Raw genomic sequence first — 18,370 nt, forward strand, 5'->3', positions numbered from 1 at the left:
GGCAACTAACACACTGTGATATTGCACATTCATTGTAAACTTAGCCTTAAAGACAGGGCTGAGGAGTCGGTACAAAAATCCACCAACTCCGACTCCTCAGTTTAGGATTCCACCGACTCCGACTCCTCTAATTTGCATATTACAATCTTGTTGATTGAAAGTATGTAACATGAAATTCTGGCTGAATTACCAGGACTCATAGCAGAAGATCCAGGTGGTGGAGGTGGACAGCGAGGGACTGATTAGCCTGAAGGGGGCAGGAGGAAGCCCCAGGTATGTAAAAAACTTTTTTTTTTCATCCTTCTCAGGTACCATTTAATTCGTAGTCACCAAACCAAATTTTAACAACATATCAAATTATTTGATTTCATGAGCAAAGAGAGTGCGTACATTTGCATAAATCAGAATCAACGCAGAATTATTTCCATCTCATTGACCATCTCTATTAGTGACACAGCTACACATCAGGCTTTATACTTACAGCATAGATGTTATTTAGTATATATGAGATTCCTGTGTACACATCATATATACAGTCACAATCAGATGTGTATATCTGACTAAAAATACGGGGACTGCTTTATTGAAGCAGTGCAACTAATTTTGATTGGTTTATTTCATTTTTGTGGACTAAGCACAGCTATTACAGTATGTATAAATTATTTATGATGACTTATTTGAGAAATAGAAAATTTTATCATATTTTCTATTTTAATTACAGTTTAAATTCATTAGGAGTCGGTGCAATTTTTCCTGACTCCGACTCCAGGCACCCAAAATTGCCCCGACTCAGACTCCACACCCCTCCTTTTTATTGTAAGAATTTTAGAGTACAGATTCACTTTAAAGCCAGAATTCATAAGCTACATACATATGGGGGACAATTGTCCCCCGTTTCATGCGCGCACGCAAACAGGGAGCGACAGCTGTCCACACGTCTCACCAGAAAGGCAGAGACGCGGCGGAAGCTGTTTGTGAATGGAGCATCCCCCGGCCGGATGCTCCATTCACTCGCGTAGGTCTCCTGTCGCTAGCCCGCGTACGCACGCGGGACTAGCGACAGTTCCGGCGACAGCTGTAGCCGGCGATTGAACATGTCAATCGCCTGGCGACAGTTCCGACGGGCGACGGTTCAGGGCGCACGCGTCATACACACGGGCGAACTGTCGCCGCAACACGCGCGTGCCACGTGGTTGCGGCGAAGGCCGTACCCCGTGTGTATGGGCCTTTACAAACCACGTTGCCCATCCTATTGTACAGATCCTTTACATTTGACTTCTCTTCAGTAAAGCCTGCTTCCACATATACAGTAGCCTTTAATCTCCTTAGCGGTAATCCCGAGTCCATTTCTGGACTGAAATCTGCAGCTCAGAGAGGTAAGCCCGAGTTGGATCCATGGGAGGTGTAGAATGTCCAGGGCTGCCGCAGATCTATCTAGCAGCGTGATTTTTAGGGTCTAAAAGCTTGTGAAACAATTGCACTGATTTCAGAACCTAAAATCTGGAAAATATAATGCTAGGGAAGTTAAATCACAGGGGTCTAACGCAAAGCCCGCAGGCAGAATGCAACCCTCGTCATTTTAGGTGGCCCTCGAGAGCTTCTAATGTCCAGTATAGTTAGCAGCAAAAGAAAGACAGCACACTACCGTCCCATCCAGAGGAGCTCACCCGTGACAGCGTTTTCTGAATTAAACCTTGTCGGTTCAAAGGGCAACTGAAGTGAGAGCTATATGGTGGCTGCCATATTTATTTCATTGTAAGAAATAACAGTTGCTTGGCTATCCTGCTGATCCTCAGTTTCTATTAATTTTAGCCATAGACCCGGAACAGGCATGCCACAGATCAGGCGTTTCTGACATTATTGTCAGGTCTAACAAGATTAGCTGCATGTAAAAAAGGAAAAACACAATTGAGAGCCCGCAATAGTGTATTATTGATTATAAAGAAATGCCAAGGTAGCAGCAATAAGAAACATACTCACAAGTATGGGTTACCGGGTTCAGGCAACCACTTAAAGCACTTATTGGGATATTAGGCCTGTGCCCACTCAGGCTAAAAAGTCGCTCTCTGTAGAAGAAAACAAGGGGTGTTCACCCATCCACCAGGTGGATAACAATAATTGCAATGGAAACAGAGGCGCCAGCAGAATAAAAATTGATCATAGGTAAAAACAAATAAAAATTGGGGGCAAGGGTGGACTTACCTCCCCAAAACCAAACACAACCACTATGTATGGTTTAAAGGGAACCTAAACAGAGAGATATGGATGTTTCCTTTTAAACAATACCAGTTGCCTGGCAATACTGCTGATCTCTTTGGCTGCAGTGGTGGTGGAATCACACACCTGAAACAAGCATGAAGCTAATCCAGTCTGACTTCAGTCAGAGCACCTGATCTGCATGCTTGTTCAGGGGCTGTGGCGAAAAGTATTAGAGACACAGGATCAGCAGGAGAGTCAGGGAACTGGTATTTTAAAAGGAAAAATACATATCCTTCTCAGTTTAAGTTCCCTTTAAACAAGATTTAATTCATACTCCAGAACAAATGCAACACGTTTCACGGGTCTCTAGCCTGCTTCCTCAGGCAATAATACAGATAGGAGTAACTTAAAAGTAACTCAGCGCCTCTGGCACAGAGGCGCTGTACTTGGCCCCCATAACACAAACACACATCCACCTCCTCCAGCAACGCATTGTGTCTCTTCTGTTCTGCCTGGCAGTCACATGATCTGTGTTTCCAGACCACCTCCTCCCAATCAAGTGATCATAGAGCATTTGACTTTTAAGAAGATCAGAGAAGCCCTAAAGCAGCACTGGAGTAAGTAAATATTAAACTAATCCACTTTTATACTCTGAACAAGGAGGAGGATCACCTCCCCCCATTGCCACTATAGTTACGCAACTTTGTTTGGGACTGTGCAATAAATGTTAAATCTTAATAAACTATTTGGCCAGCGACGTTTTATATTTTGGCCCCTTACGTTATTTAGTTTGACACCCCTGCTTTAGACCAAACCCTGGGAGCCATTTTTCTGGTTGCAAACTTTTGGCGAACCCTTACCATTGTCTCCTGTCAGTCATGACTCCTCTATGGATAATATAACCAGCACAATACAGGGATACTACTTTCATCTCTGAAACTCAACTCACCCTGCCCAGGAGAAGTCATGGCAGGTCCTGCAGCTGGTGGGAGGTTGGCATTATTCATCAACGGATGCTGAAGACCTTGCACAGATAGAGCTTGGACTCCAATCTGAGATGAAGTGTTATTCTGTACCAGCTGTGCAGGAGCGGGGGACGTGGCCTGTTGTGCCAAAGCCTGAATCAAAGCCAACTGGGCCGGCTGGCTAAGGAGATGATGCTGCCCTCCAGAGGACACCAAGTGAAGAACATTACCTGTGATATGGACATGGAGGTTAGAGAAACACACAAAGTACTAAGCAGCCAAAGCTCAGAAAAAGTCACTTACCTTGCATGGGACGAGGCTGACCAACACCCACAGGCCGCACCTGAGTGCCACCTAATGTCAGCTTGGCTCCCTGCAGCTGTAGTGTGAGGGGTTTGGTGACAGAAGGACCTGGAAAGGGACGTCCACTTAGAGATGCCAACTGGGACAAGCTGATGACTTCTCCCGCTATGAAAAAAAACAGTAACCAGTTATCTGGCAGCCATGTAAACAGACAAAACACAACAGTGGAGGAGCTACTCACTAGGCAGACGAGCTTGCATGTCTGGGGTCAGGATAAATCTCTGTGGTGTGCTGTACACCTGTGGAGAGCTCTGCACCGGAACAGGCTTTGGTGGTTCGCTGGCCATTGGAGGCACTGACACAGGGACGGGACAAGCCTGAACAGGAGGGGGCGCTGCCAGAATGAAAGAGCAGATAATCAGTATACATAAAGGGAAGGTAGAGTCAGAAATAATAGCAAGTCAATAGAGTCCATCGTAATGCTTCACGCTTCACAAAAAAGCAGAGTAAATAAAAACAAAAAAACAATAACGAAAGGTAAGCAAATCAGATGTTCTGACTATGGGGTTTACTAAAAGTTAGGGTGGAGCTCAAACAATACAATAACATTTGTAAAGCGCTTTTCTCCCATAGGACTCATAGCACATAATTGTGTCTCAGATCAATACAAGGTTGCAGGCTGGACTGTGTTAGAGGAAATAGTCAGGTGTTCATAAATACCAGACTAAACAGGTGGCTTTTCAGTTTGGACTTCGAGTAGGTTCACATTTATTTTAAAAACGTATCGGTGGCTCAGTTTTTTTGCATGGATCAAAAACGGAGCCACGGATACCAATGTTAAAAATAGCAGCAGTCTTCACTTTGTTTCAAAACGGATCCATGTGCATTCAGGGGGAATCAGTTTTGAAAATCTGAACGAACAGTCCGGATTTGTCGAGACTTCACGGACCGCACATGGGGCCGGATACATGGAGGGGTAGTGGCAGGCAATGCAAAAACCGGATCTCCCTCTACACAGAAACTGAGGGAGATCCGGATTGCCTACTGCCTGCTCCTCCCCTCAGCATAAGTTAGGTATCCCCGGGTATAGGCTATAGATAGACGCAGCCAGGACGGGTGTGGCAGCGGACGGCGGAGTTGAAGGCCCCCCCCCCCCCCAGCTATTTGCGCCAATCTGTAATATATGCAGCGAGCGGGGAAGCTTCCTTTACTTCCTCCGCATGCCACGTCACTTCCTGCAATGCCGCCATCCGAAGTATACAAGGTGACATTGCATAAAGTCACGCGGCGAGCGGTCGAACGCAAGAGAGGGAGGTAAGTGTCCCCGCTGCATTCTTTACATTAACAATATTTGTGCAAATAGCTGGAGGAGGAGCAGGGACGGGGGACCCAGGTGAGGGACCCGCCGCCACCCCGTTCTGGCTGGGGATACCTGACCTATTGCTGAGGGGAGGAGCAGGCACTAGGCAATCCGGCTCTCCCTCTGTTTCTGTGTAGAGGGAGATCCGGTTTTGCATTGCCTGCCACTACGCCCTCCGGATCGGAGTTCTCTCGTGCCCCAACACCCCCCCCCCCCCAATATGACAGGGCTGGGCATACGTTTCCACGGAATGGAAACGTATGCTGCAAAAAAGTGACATTCTGGAAAAATGGGGGAGAAAAATAAAAATGGATTCGTTTGAACAGGCAAGTGTGGACCTAGCCTTAAATGCTTCCAGGGATGGAGATGTCCTGATTGGGTTGTCGGAGTTCAAAAGTGTAGGGGCAGCATGACAAAAGGATCTGTCTCCCAAGGTTTTGAGGTGGAGTCTGGGGGTGACCAAGTGATTAGAGCCCTTTGATCTAAGATTGTGGAGGGGGAGGGGGTGCTAGGGGTGATACAGTTGCAAGTCCTTCAGGTATTCAGGGCCCAGATTGTGCAAGGATTTATGTGCAATATATTATCAGGCTTCAGAAAGTGCTGACAGGCTGCATCTATAGATTATACTGACTTTAAACTACAGAAGAGATAACTCTGGAAAGCAGAAACAATAAGCAGCAGATCTGAGCTCACCATGTGGGACCGGCATGGGCTGAACTGCCACAGCTGCTACAGGAGGATTGCTTGTGCACTGGGGAGGAGGAGGTGGTGGTACAGGAGCCGATGGTAGAGGAGCAGGTGGTGGCGGTGGTGTTGGTTGAGGAGGTGGTGGTGGCAGCGGTGGTGTTGATGATGCAGCAGCAGCAGGAGTATCCTGTACTTTTGGTACTGGCCTAGAACCATTTACCATCACAATAGAACTGCGAGGGTCAGGCTTCACCACTGGCTGCAGCATCCTGCAGAGAGAAAAAGGAAAAGGTTGAGTCGCCCTGGAGGAGGAGCACAAAATTCACAAAAACCTGGAAGCCGAGTAGGACTCACCGGTTGACCTTCATCTTCAGAGGGCGGGGCCTGGGAGGAGGCTCAGGAGAGTTGCAGATCTCCTGGATAAGTAACCGGGAGGGTTTATATTGGGGGAGGAAAACATCACTCTCATAGCGGCTCACTCGGCCTTCCAGGTTAACAAGGTTAAACCACGACAGGTCTACGTACTGCAGAAAGACAGACACAGGAATGAAGAGCCATTGAAAGCCATGTCTACCAGAGCCATGTTCCCAGAGAGCCATCCCCTGTACCTGCCTCGAGTGGGTGTCGCTGCAGAGCATGCAGAACCAGTGAGGGGATGCTGTAACAGATGGCGCTGGTGATGAAGGGTGAGTGGATGGGCCGGGGATCAAACAGGTTAGGGTGGTTGCACACCTTGCGGAGCTGCATAAGGATGTTAATCACGCTCATAAAGTGGCCACTGGCCAGTGATTCCTTTGTCCTGTGGAAAATGAGGAAAACCAGGCATTGAGAGGCAGGTAAGAATCAATGTACTGTACAAATAAGACTATCACAAGCCAGTGTCCTTCCCCCAGCCGGGTGGCATGAAAAAGTAGCCGGGCGGGGAGCAAGGGGAAAATGCAGGACCGGCGCAACTCTGCTTGCAGCATAGGAGGAGGCGAGTGGATGACAGCCGGGTGCTCACCAAAATTATCCGGGTGGAGTACCTGGCTAAAAGGGCCTGGGGGCCTAACACTGCTAGCATTACCAGAAAATCACCATTACAAATAGCAGTAATCACCGCCAACACCAAAATTCCATTCAAAAGCAGTTACTAGCACAGCCAGGACATGAGGCCCCACAGATCCAGGAACCGGCACCCAGACTAAACCAACCACATCAGCCCGATCCAGTGACACCCCGGGTAAAGCAGCCTGCAGCCAGGATACCCAATACTAGGTGGGACTACTTCCGTACAAAATTTTGCACACCATTTTTATATTTTTCAGCAAGACATCACAACATATGGTCTATTAGTTCAACGTTGTATGTGGATATCTGAATATAGAGCTCGTCTCTCCTGGCAGGACTTTTCATACAAAATGTGGCATTGCCAATAACTATTGATACAAGAGTCTATGCCTTTCCTTATGCATATCATTTGCATTGAGTTAAAACAACTTCGTGTGCGATTCAGCATTTAACTATCACCCCAGTTAGAGTGGACATTTGCATTATTGTCTTATGTGCCAGAAAAGATGGAAAATTATCTTCTAGATTTAGAAGACTCAGGAGAAAAAGTGAATTGAATAAGGCACCATGGCTCACATGCAATTAACCTTTTCTCATGAGATTTCTCCTAGGTGATATATTCGCTACGTCAATAAAAGACTTAATGCTGGAGATACACTTGTTTTCTTTTTTTTTTACGCGTTTCCATTGACTTGCATTAAAAAAAACCAGCAAAACTGCCGCAATCACGGCTATTTTGCCACAATTTTAATGCAAGTCAATGAAAGTTTTTTTTTTTAACCATTTCAGCCGCCCAGACGTGAAGCTCACGTCCGGGCGGCTGCCCAGCTGCGCTCTCGCGCTCCCGATCGCGGGCGCGCCCCCCGCTGTGTCCCCCAGTAGCCCTGGGATCAGTGAAAGGGAACATGGTTCCCGATCATCGATCCCTGTCCCCTGCAGAAAAACCGAAGCGCTCACCCGTAAGGCTTCGGCTCTTCTGCCCGGAAAAATGTACGCACCCCCCTTGTACTTCCGCATAGTGAGAAGTACAAGGAGGGAAACCAAAAATGAAGGTGGCCATCTTGTGGCCAAATAGTAAAACTACATCAAAATTTTCTATATTAAAATTTACACATCTAACATTAAAAAATAACTGTTAATGTTCCACACCAAAATATTCCTTAAATAAAATTTGTAACGGAAAATTTTTTTTTTACAATAATAATAAAAAAAAAAAAAGACAAATAGTTACCTAAGGGTCTGAACTTTTCAAATATGCATTTGAAGGGGGTAGACTACAAACATTTTTTAAATTATAAGCTTGTAAATAGTGATGGACGCACAACGGAAACAATGCACCTTTATTTCCAAATAAAATATTGGCGCCATACATTGTGATAGGGACAAAATTTAAATGGTATAATAACCGAGACATACGGGCAAATAAAATACATAGGTTTTAATTATGGTACCATGGATTATTTTAAAGCTATAATGGCCGAAAACTGAGAAATAATGAATTTTTTCCATTTTTTTCTTATTAATCCTGTTAAAATGCATTTACAGTAAAGTGGCTCTCAGCAAAATGTATCAACCACAGAAAGCCCAATTAGTGGTGGAAAAAACAAAGATCTAGATCAATAAATTGTGATAAGTAGTGAAAGTTATTAGCGAATTAATGGGAGGTGAAAACTGCTCCCATGCATAAAGTGAAAAATCCCAGCGGGCTGAAATGGTTAAATGAAAACACTGTCTGGTGTGACAGGGCCCTTAGACCACCAGCAAGCAAGAAAATACTCAATAGCTTTGCTAGTACTTTCTTTACCTACTTTTTCAATTGCATTAAGTCCTAAAAAGATATTTTAAAGAGAAGGATGAAAAACTTCTCTCCTAGGAGTAAACTCGGGAGAAAAAGTGAAATGAATAAGAGCCCATGACCCATATGCAATTCACTTTTTCACCTGAGTTTTCTCCTAGGTGATATTTTTAAACTGGTCAATAAAATGCCTTTTAAGCCACCAGAAAGCAAGATAATACTCAAAATAATTTTAATATTACTTTTTCACATACTTTTTGGTACTTGTTTAGTTAAAAAGTGATGGAAAACTATTTTAATTCGAAGATGAAAAATTATCTTCTAGGAGAAAACGTAGGTGAAAAAGTGAATTGCATATAGGCCACATGTCTCCACATGAGCAGGCAGAACCTGTAGTCACAGGAAGTAGGCATGAAAGACCACAACTCTGGTAACAGGAAACGAAGAATCGCGTAGATGCGGCTCCGATGTTCCTTATCAATCGAGCCGCTGATGCGGCTCGATTGATAAGATCCGACAGGACGGATCTCCGCACCACCGATTCCCTGCTCGCTCCCCGCGAGGGGACAATGGCAGGGAATCGAGCGGAAGATAAGCGCCGCCGGTGGGGACAGGTGGGGAATCGAATCCGGACCATGCACGGGGGCGCGGAAGAGGCGATCCGGCGGCTAATTGAGCCGCCGTATCGGAGCCGCATCTACGCGTGTAGATGCGGCTTTAGGGCTGGTTCACGCCAAGAGCGCTTTTCAAAGCACTGACGTTTCAAAAAGCACTTGGCTACTGTAACTCTATGAGGCTGTTCCCACAGCAGCGCTGTGATTTTGTTAAAATTGCAAATGCCCTGCTCGGTGGCACCCTAGCTCTGCTCTTTGGTCTGGGATTAAAGACCTTCCCCAATCTGCCAAGATGTTTTCTTCTGTGGTTGTCAGTTTACAATTATGGCGCACTTTGCAATGGAAAATTGTATTATTCACTCAAGACTTTACGGCCTGTTCTAGGTACTCCGGACTTTGTTTCTGGTCTTCATTTTTCCGTGCATCTCTAAAAAAGGCATATGCACCAGATACGCTTTGTGGAGGATCTCATGGACTCCTTTGATTATAATCTTTACTCATTAGATCTTCTTAAACAGAAATTGCACTGGGATAACACCTACTTTTTGCAATATATACAGATCCGGAATTAGATCTTTGTCGCCTACCCTGACATTTCCTAGAAAATGGGAACTGGAATCGATATGGGAGCAGGGCCCTCAACAGAAGGGCTTAATTTATATGCTTTATATCTGGGTGAATGGCCCACTTGCACTAAGGAGAATGTTCAACATAGATTAGATATATGCATTATTGGGATGAGGCATGCGGTACTACTACAGAGTTACCAACATGGTCTAAGATTTGGGTTAATGCAGCCAATACTTCTTATATGTGAAAACATACATAAAAAGAAAACATATATAAAATTATGATGTTATGGTACAGAACTCCAGAATTCTTGGTATCCAGCAGTCTCTCCCCTTTTTTGGAGGGCTTGTGGGCAGACAGGATCTCTGTACCATATCTCCTGGGACTATCCTTTTATCAAGGGTTATTGGGATGCGGTTATTCAATTCTTCAACATACTGAAATCTCTATTTCTAAGGATCCGTGGGTTGGCATATTACCAAAATAAAGGTTCATGTGCAACGTTTATTGAATCATTATCTATTCTATTCATTATAATCATTGTTGCGAGAGGTTTGATTGCTAATAAGCATTGGAGGGATTTGAACCCACCAGATATGTCTAAGATCTTGGCTAAATTATCCCATATCTACAAAATGGAGCTGTTTACGGCTAAGTTATCTGATAAAAAAAAATGTGATGCATTTGCTGAAGGTGGACTGTTTATTGGAGGAGACCTGAATGTAGCACTAGACCCTGCATTTGACACCTCATAGCAGGTTGTCCTACTCTCTCTTATAAAATCTCTAACAAGTGCAAATTTACCCTTAGCTCTCGACAGTTGGTAGATGCCTGGCGCATCCTCCACCCCTCAGACAAGGACTTAACCTTTTTTTCCAGCCCTCATAAGGTATACTCCCGCATTGATTAAATTTTTGTCTCCCAAAACCTCCTTTCATCCATCTCAGATACCCGTATAGACACGGATACTCTCTCTGATCATGCCCACGTGGTAATTACTCTGGACGTTTTGGAACGCTCCAAAAAATCCTTCACATGGCGTTTTAAATGTTTCATTACAGAAAAATAAAGAAGTGGCTGCCAAAATAGAAAGAGCAATTTAATGATATCTCGCCACCAATGTAACAGAGAGGGTGCCTCCTATGTCTATACGGGCTGCACATAAATGCGTAATACGGGGGGTACTTATACAGGAGGGTAGCAGATAAAACCGGGAAAGAACAGCTGCTATTGAAAAGTCCTTGACAGAAATCCATAGATTAGAAATCTTACACAAGAATTCCTTATCAGCGGAAGATTTGACGACACTAACTACAGAATGTGAGAAGCTGAAGTCCCTGCTGTTTTCTAGAGCCAGATACAGCGGTAAGAGGCACTTCTTTGAACATGGTGACAAGTGTGGCTGTCTGCTGGCACGAGCTCTTCGTGTACAGCAGACGTCAAACTACATCCCTAATATTGACACTGGCTCGGTTAAACACCACAGATCTAGCTCGATCCCTAAAATATTACGTCAGTTCTATGACACCTTATACAACCTAGCGTCTACTACCCAATGCACCTCTAAAATAAGAGACTACCCTACTTCCTCGGGAATGCCTACCTTATCTGAGACGGATGTTGAGGAACTGGGAAATCCAATCACATATGACGAGCTTAAATTGGCTATTACACAAACACATACAGGGAAGGCACCTGGACCTGATGGTTTCACTTTAGATTATTATAAGAAATACCTGAACTTGCTACATCCCCCTCTCTTGAAGGCTTATAAATCTCTCTCTGACCCCGAAAACCCTTCTATTTTTCCCAATGATATGCCATTATCCCACATCGCTGTAATTCATAAACTGGGAAAAGCTGCTGCAATGTGCTCCAGTTACCGCCCAATCTCTTTACTCAACCTTGACCTGAAATTATATGCGAAAGTATTGGCCAACAGGCTATACCCTTTGATGGCTCAATTAATACAACCTGATCAGGTTGGATTTATACCTACTAGGGAGGCGAGGGACAATACCATGAGGACACTAGCTGCCGTTCACTGGGCACGATCGAAGGCCTCACCCATGCTACGTCTATCTACTGACGCGGAGAAGGCCTTTGATCGTGTAAACTGGGAGTTTATTCAGAACACATTGCAGCACATAGGTCACCCCTCTAACATGATCTCCCATATCATGGCCCTTTTCACCTCCCCATCTGCCCATATTAAAATCAATGGTGAACTGTCTGATCCCTTTAAAATAACTAATGGCGGGACTTCCGGTTCCGGCGCCTGGTAAGATGGCTGCGTGAGCGGCGAGCTCCGTCCGCCGCCGCATCTCTTCGGCTCCCTGCTGCGACTCAGCATCTCCCCGCTGACACTAGCTCGTATGGCCGAACTCCCGGGGACTGCTACAATAGAGAGGTACTTCTTACGTTCCCCCCGGGATCAGAGACAACCCAGCGCGACTGAGGACAACCCAGCCCGGGCACCTCCCAAGATGGCGGATCCTAACTTAGGAGAACGCGCTCTGGCGCCAGCACAGGAAGACGGCCATTCTCCGCAGATGGATTACAAAGCGCTGACAAAAGAGATGGTGGAACTTCTCCGACCCGATCTTTCTTTGATGATAACGGAAGCAATAAGGGCAAACCTGACTGACTTTAAAAAGGAGGTAACAGGGATTGTGAAGAGGGTGGCGGTGACTGAACAGCGGGTGAGTGATTTGGAAGATAAAGTGAAGGAAGCTGAGGGACTGGCACAAACAACTAGCAATAAGCAAGTGATTATATTTGATAAGCTGGACGACCTTGAGAACCGTTCCAGACGGAACAATTTAAGATTTATTGGCATACCAGAAGCTGTAAAATCATCAGATTTGGCGGACATTTGCTCCACAATATTCCCGAAGGCACTGGTCATAGATACATTGCTTAAAGTGGAACGGGCACATCGGGTGGGGCCACTTCGCAACGATCGGAAACTACCTAGGCCTGTAATTGCACGCTATTTGGATTACTCTGAAAAAGCTGCTTTGATGAGAGCCTATAGAAATCAACGGAAACTGGAATATCAAGGCCGAAATTTTTTTATATTTGCAGACTATTCAGCAGAAGTGAACAAGGCGCGAAAAGCATTTAATCCAGTCTGCCAGCAGCTAGTCAAGAACAAGATTCGCTTTGCATTGATCTACCCAGCTACCCTGCTTGTTTATGACGCAGATGGTAATGCCTCATCATTCATCTCTGTATCAGAAGCGGAGAAGCATGTCAATCAATAGTGAACACTGACCCTCCTCTACTTCAAGCTCAAGCCTCTTAAGAAACCCCAGATCAAGAGACAGGTCATTCCCCAGAACCTTCTGTGCAGCAAAACAGCCAAAAGTCCACAGACTGGGATGACCGATAATTGCTAAGAACCGGATCAGTACACTACCATTTTACGTGTTCTTTCTGATCTATGAACACTGCATAGGGGAGATGCTTTAGTAAACGTTCACTGCTATCAGAAATCTAACTACAGGGAGTGAAAATGTTATCGTTTTTCTGAGATAAACATCTGTTCAGCTTTTTGCTTTTGTATTTTTGTTCTTTTTTTATTGATAAGAGTCTTGCCAAAAAACTCTTTGAATCTCATAATGGACAGAATGGCGGCAGAGGACTTGCTTACCTATGTAGGGGGGGGGGGGGGGGGGAATCTCCTACAGTTCAAGTCCTGGTTTGCCACTTCGTTAAGTGGTTATGCCTTCTATTTTTATTATTTCTGCTAATTTGTTTACTGGTTCTTGCCAGGAAAAAAGGAAGTCAGAAAATGATGCAAATACCTTTACTGAGGTGTTCCATTCTGGAACTAATACTTTGCTGTAGCTGGTTGAGCGGGACCTAGGTTTCTGGTTTAGCTGCTCTATCACCTGTAGCACCAGGGTTAAGAATGGGTGGGTTGGGGTAGTTTATAGTTGGGGTTTCGGTGTCTCTGCCACTTTTTATATGAAGTATCATACTAAGTGCACAAGCTCTCTCAGATGTATCGGATTCATGCATTATATTCCGGATATACTGGCAACTGCCGGGTGGACACAGCTGGGATGTCCCCAGGCATTGAAGGGTAGCAATTACATACTGTATTTCACAACTACTTTCAACCATTCCCCTTAGTACCTTTAAGTTAACTACATGGAACGTACGAGGTCTCCGTACGCCACAAAAACGTACGCAAGTACTAAGACATTTACATAAAATGAAGATTGACTGTGCGATCTTACAAGAAACGCATCTCCGGAAAGATGAGATCAAATGGATGTCAAAATTCTGGGTAGGCAAAGCAGTAGGCTCCCCCTCTAATGGAAGGAGAGCTGGTGTTATACTATTGCTTAGTAAAAAAAATTCTGACAAGATAATTTCATGTGAAGTTGATCAGGTTGAGGGGCGATGGTTGAAGGTAGAAATCTTGATAGAGGAACAACTGTTTATCATATGGGGAATCTATGCCCCAAATACTAATAATGAGTCCTTTTATAGAACTTTATCGAGCAAAATACAACTGACCCCCATGCATTCTAAAATTATTGTAGCCGGGGATTGTAATGCTGTCCCCTCAGTTGGGGAGGATAGGAGAATGCTATATTCGCGAGTGGATGTGACTGTGAAACAAAAGGATAGACAACTTGAAAGGTTTTTAGATGAAACGGGACTAGTAGACATTTGGCGCCATTTACATCCTTTAGAAAGGGACTTTACACATTTTTCTGGAGTTCATTCCTCACACTCTAGGATAGATCTAGTGTTGGTCTCCCCAAATCTTATAACGAAGGTTAGTGCATCTGAAATTAAAGCAATGGTCATTTCTGACCACGCCCCAGTACAAGCTCTTCTCCACTTAGGAACTGTAAAACGTTCATGGGAAGGCTGGATATTCCCTAATTATCTCTATGATGATGAACAATTTGCATCAGCTCTGACAAATTGGTGGTGGGAGTACTTGGAGGACAATCGGGCACACCAAGATCCTATTCTTTATTGGGAAACTGCAAAGGCTGTATTGAGGGGTCGGATTACTGGTTATGTTAAATCTTACAAAAAAAGGCCTTAGAAAACTATACTCAAAAATGTAATAAAGCAAGAACAGCTTATCTGACTTACATACAGTGTCCTCTAGAGGTAAATACACAGCACTGGATTCATGCAAAAAGGGAAAGTGACCTATGGCTTGAAAGATATGACAAAACTTTTAGATCGCATAGAGCTGCCAAATTCTTTAAATTGTCTAATAAATCAGGCAGGCTTCTTGCAAATTTGACTAAGTCTGGGTGGTCTCCTACTCACATTCACTCGCTGAAAGATTCACAAGGAAAGCTAAGAATGGGCCATGAGGAAGTGTTGGATATATTTACTTCCTTTTATGGGAAGCTATATGAATCACGGGATGGACGGGTTGAAGATATGGAGGCCTACTTGGACAAAATTAAACTTCCATAAATTAGTGAGGAAGATTTGGAGATCTTAAATTCTGATGTCACTCAAGCTGAAGTAGAACGAGTAATCAAATTTTCAGTTTTACGTAAGGCCCCTGGCCCAGATGGGCTAACTTCAGAGTTTTATCGATTACTGAAACCCCAGCTCTCGACTTGTCTTGCCAAAATGTATAATAAAATCCTCAGAACACAATCATTCCCCCCCACAGCAAATTTAGCATACATCAAACTAATCCCAAAACCAGGTAGACATACAAGATACTGCCTCTTATAGGCCGACCTCGCTCTTGAATCAGGACATTAAAAATTCATTTCTAAAATAATGTCAAGTAGATTGGCGGAAATTCTCCCTGGTTTAATTTTGGAAAATCAAGTGGGGTTTGTACAGGGGCGAAGTGCGGTTACTAATGTGCGAACAGCATTATCTGTGCTGGAGCATTGCAGGTTGTCGGGGGCCAGTGCTGGATCGGAGGCCTTCTTGGCGCTTGATGCCGAGAAGGCCTTTGATAGCGTGGAGTGGACATGGTTACGCAGGGTGTTGTCGAGTTTTGGATTCAAGGGTCACTTTGTGTCTTACATTGAAGCAATGTACGATTCTCCTGAGGCTAAGGTGTCTTTGACGGAGGGACTAGGCCCGAGTATATCTTTAAGACGAGGCACGAGACAGGGGTGCCCACTATCACCTCTGTTATTTAATCTAGCTTTGGAACCCCTGTCTCGCGCCTTACAATCTTTAAATATATTTGATGGAATAAAAGTGGGCTCCTACTCTGTAAAATCCGCCCTGTTTGCGGATGATATTCTATTGTTTCTCTCCAACCCTAGAAAAGATTTGGCTGCAATTATGACACATTAAATTCTTTGGATCTTTCTCAGTTTCAGTTCAGGGATAAGTATTAATTACCACAAGAGCGAAATCCTCTTTTTAAATAAAAAAGCACTTGATCAGTATAAAATATGGATAACTCAAATGGGGATTAAAATAGCCAACGAGTACATCATCTATTTAGGTATAAAAATCCCAAGAGACCCAGGTAAATTGTATCAGCTTAATTACACTCCTTTAATTGACAAAATTAAGAACGAACTAATTAAGTGGGAAACTTTACCATTGTCCTTGAGTGGTAGAATCTACTTAATTAACATGATCGATTTTGCTCGCCTGTTGTATCCCCTCCAAACTATACCTCTTTTAATGCGTCATAGGGATATCAAAACTCTGGAATCAGCCTTTGTGAGATTTCTGTGGGTTGGAGGGAAACCCAGAATTGCTTTATCCAAATTAAAGAAGTCAGTGGAAACATTGGGCTTCAACTTTCCGGATATCAGGGGATATAATTTAGCTTCATTATTTAGACATGTAAGGGATTGGCTGGGGGGCACCTCTTTTTATTCTAATATGGCATTAGAAACTGAAATGATTGCACCGTATTCCTTACAAGGAATTCTCCATTCCAGACTTTCCCAGCTACCTGATTGTATTAAAAAAAATTTGGTTATACGAGACACTATACTTTCTTGGAGGGAAGTTAGAAAATTATTTGGCTTAGTGGGCCACTTATCTCCCTGTGCTCCCCTCTGTGGAAACCCTGATTTTGTACCAGGTAATTTACATAAAGCTTTTCAACTATGGGCAAAAAGGGGTATTACATGTCTGTCCTCCTTTCTGATGCCTGCAGGTTTCTTGCGCAGCTTTGCTGAATCCACTCGGCAATTCCCGTTCTTGAAAAAACACGCTTTTCACTATAAGCAACTTGAAAGTTATTATGAATCAATAGTGGGTAAAGGAAGGCCTCTGTTGACGGTTCAAGGTTTTGAAAATATGCTAGCAAGTCTAAACAGTAAACAATCACTTTACTGGATTTATACATTTATTAGAGATAGACAAGTGGCAAGAAGACGTGGATTTACAGAACATATCCATAAATGGGCCGATCTAGCCCAGGTTCCTGTGAGTGATGCACAGGAATCTATGTGTGTGGCCTGGAATCTTACTCGTACTAGTATTGTCAGTGTTGACTGGAGAGAGATGCAATTCAAAATTATACATAGAGCATACATTCCAATTAAAGGCCCTTATCGTCATTCAGGAACCATGGCAGATTTGCATGGATGCCCTAAATGTTCCTCCATGTCCCCAGATCTAAATCACAAAATACATATATCCAGGCACATCACATCTAGTTAGGACATTAAATAAGTTAAGGAAAGGGAGGTGCTGAAGGGGGTGTGGCTAGAAAACAGCAAAAAAACGTAATGTATCAATGTGCACCATGCACATACACCAGCATAAGCTGTGTGCATGCTGACAAACACATACAGGGGAGGAGGGAGTGCACTGGATTAGACCCTAGCCACAGGGGTCAGTAACAAGAATAAAATACATATATCCAGGCACATCACATCTAGTTAGGACATTAAATAAGTTAAGGAAAGGGAGGTGCTGAAGGGGGTGTGGCTAGAAAACAGCAAAAATCTATTAACCCTTCGCACTCTCGCATGCAAATATTCAAACAAATGCATTCACAGATTTACTCATCCAGGCACCACTGTTATCCCTACAGCTAAGTTAAAAGCCGGGGTCTTAGTTCACAGAAGAATGCATTCTTATGCTTAGTCACCTATACTGCGCAGAAGTACCCAGGTAAACATAGGTGTCCTAACAGCAGATGACCTGCTGTTCTATCTCACTGGACCCCATATTTCGATCCCTAACCTTATGAAGGAATTTTCGATTTATGGTAGATTGGCAAATCTCAAAATAAATTATGATAAAGCAGAAGCACTTAGCGTGGATTTAGATCCATCCGTACAATTGTCCATTACAACAAATTTTCCATTCAAGTGGGCCCCCAGAGTTCTAACATATCTAGGCACCAAGATCCCGAATAACCTCTCAGACATTTTTAAATTAAATTTCCCGCTATTATCCACCATTAGAGCAGACCTTCTGAGATGGGATGTAGCAAAATTTTCCTGGTTTGGGCACATCAATATAGTCAAAATGAACATACATCCCAGGTCCCTCTATGTCTTCCAGACTCTTCTGATCTCAGTCCCTAACTCATACTTCAAAGAGCTCAGAATGGGTCTTCAGCGTTTCATATGGAGGGCCCTCCTCCCCGCCTGAAATATGCCCTTACCACCTTGCCTAAGCAACAAGGTGGCCTTGCGGTACCCAATTTCCAATTATACCACGTGGCTGCTGTCCTTGTAAGAGTGGTGGATTGGCACCGCCATGCTCACCTCAAGAGATGGGTCCAGATGGAATGTGACCTTACCTATCCATCTCTAACACCCCTAACATGGTCTAATAGACATCCCTCCACTTTTAAACTAACATATCCTATAGTTGATAATACCATCAAATT

The 18,370-nt window shown here is 44.0% G+C and overlaps 1 protein-coding gene across 3 annotated transcripts in view; it reads right to left on the bottom strand.

Moving 5' to 3' along the window:
* SRCAP (Snf2 related CREBBP activator protein) overlaps positions 1–18,370 on the bottom strand; it is a 114,150-nt gene that overhangs the window by 30,765 nt on the left and 65,015 nt on the right. For all 3 annotated transcript variants that reach the window (XM_068244127.1, XM_068244126.1, XM_068244125.1), the window contains exons 17-22: positions 6,127–6,313; positions 5,869–6,038; positions 5,521–5,783; positions 3,709–3,861; positions 3,468–3,632; positions 3,149–3,394 (exon numbers count right to left, since the gene is read on the bottom strand). In XM_068244127.1, the coding sequence (XP_068100228.1) occupies positions 3,149–3,394; positions 3,468–3,632; positions 3,709–3,861; positions 5,521–5,783; positions 5,869–6,038; positions 6,127–6,313 (1,184 nt within the window). The remainder of the gene's footprint in view (positions 1–3,148; positions 3,395–3,467; positions 3,633–3,708; positions 3,862–5,520; positions 5,784–5,868; positions 6,039–6,126; positions 6,314–18,370) is intronic.

The sequence above is a fragment of the Hyperolius riggenbachi genome, chromosome 7 (assembly GCF_040937935.1).
Source record: "Hyperolius riggenbachi isolate aHypRig1 chromosome 7, aHypRig1.pri, whole genome shotgun sequence".
NCBI lineage: Eukaryota > Metazoa > Chordata > Amphibia > Anura > Hyperoliidae > Hyperolius > Hyperolius riggenbachi.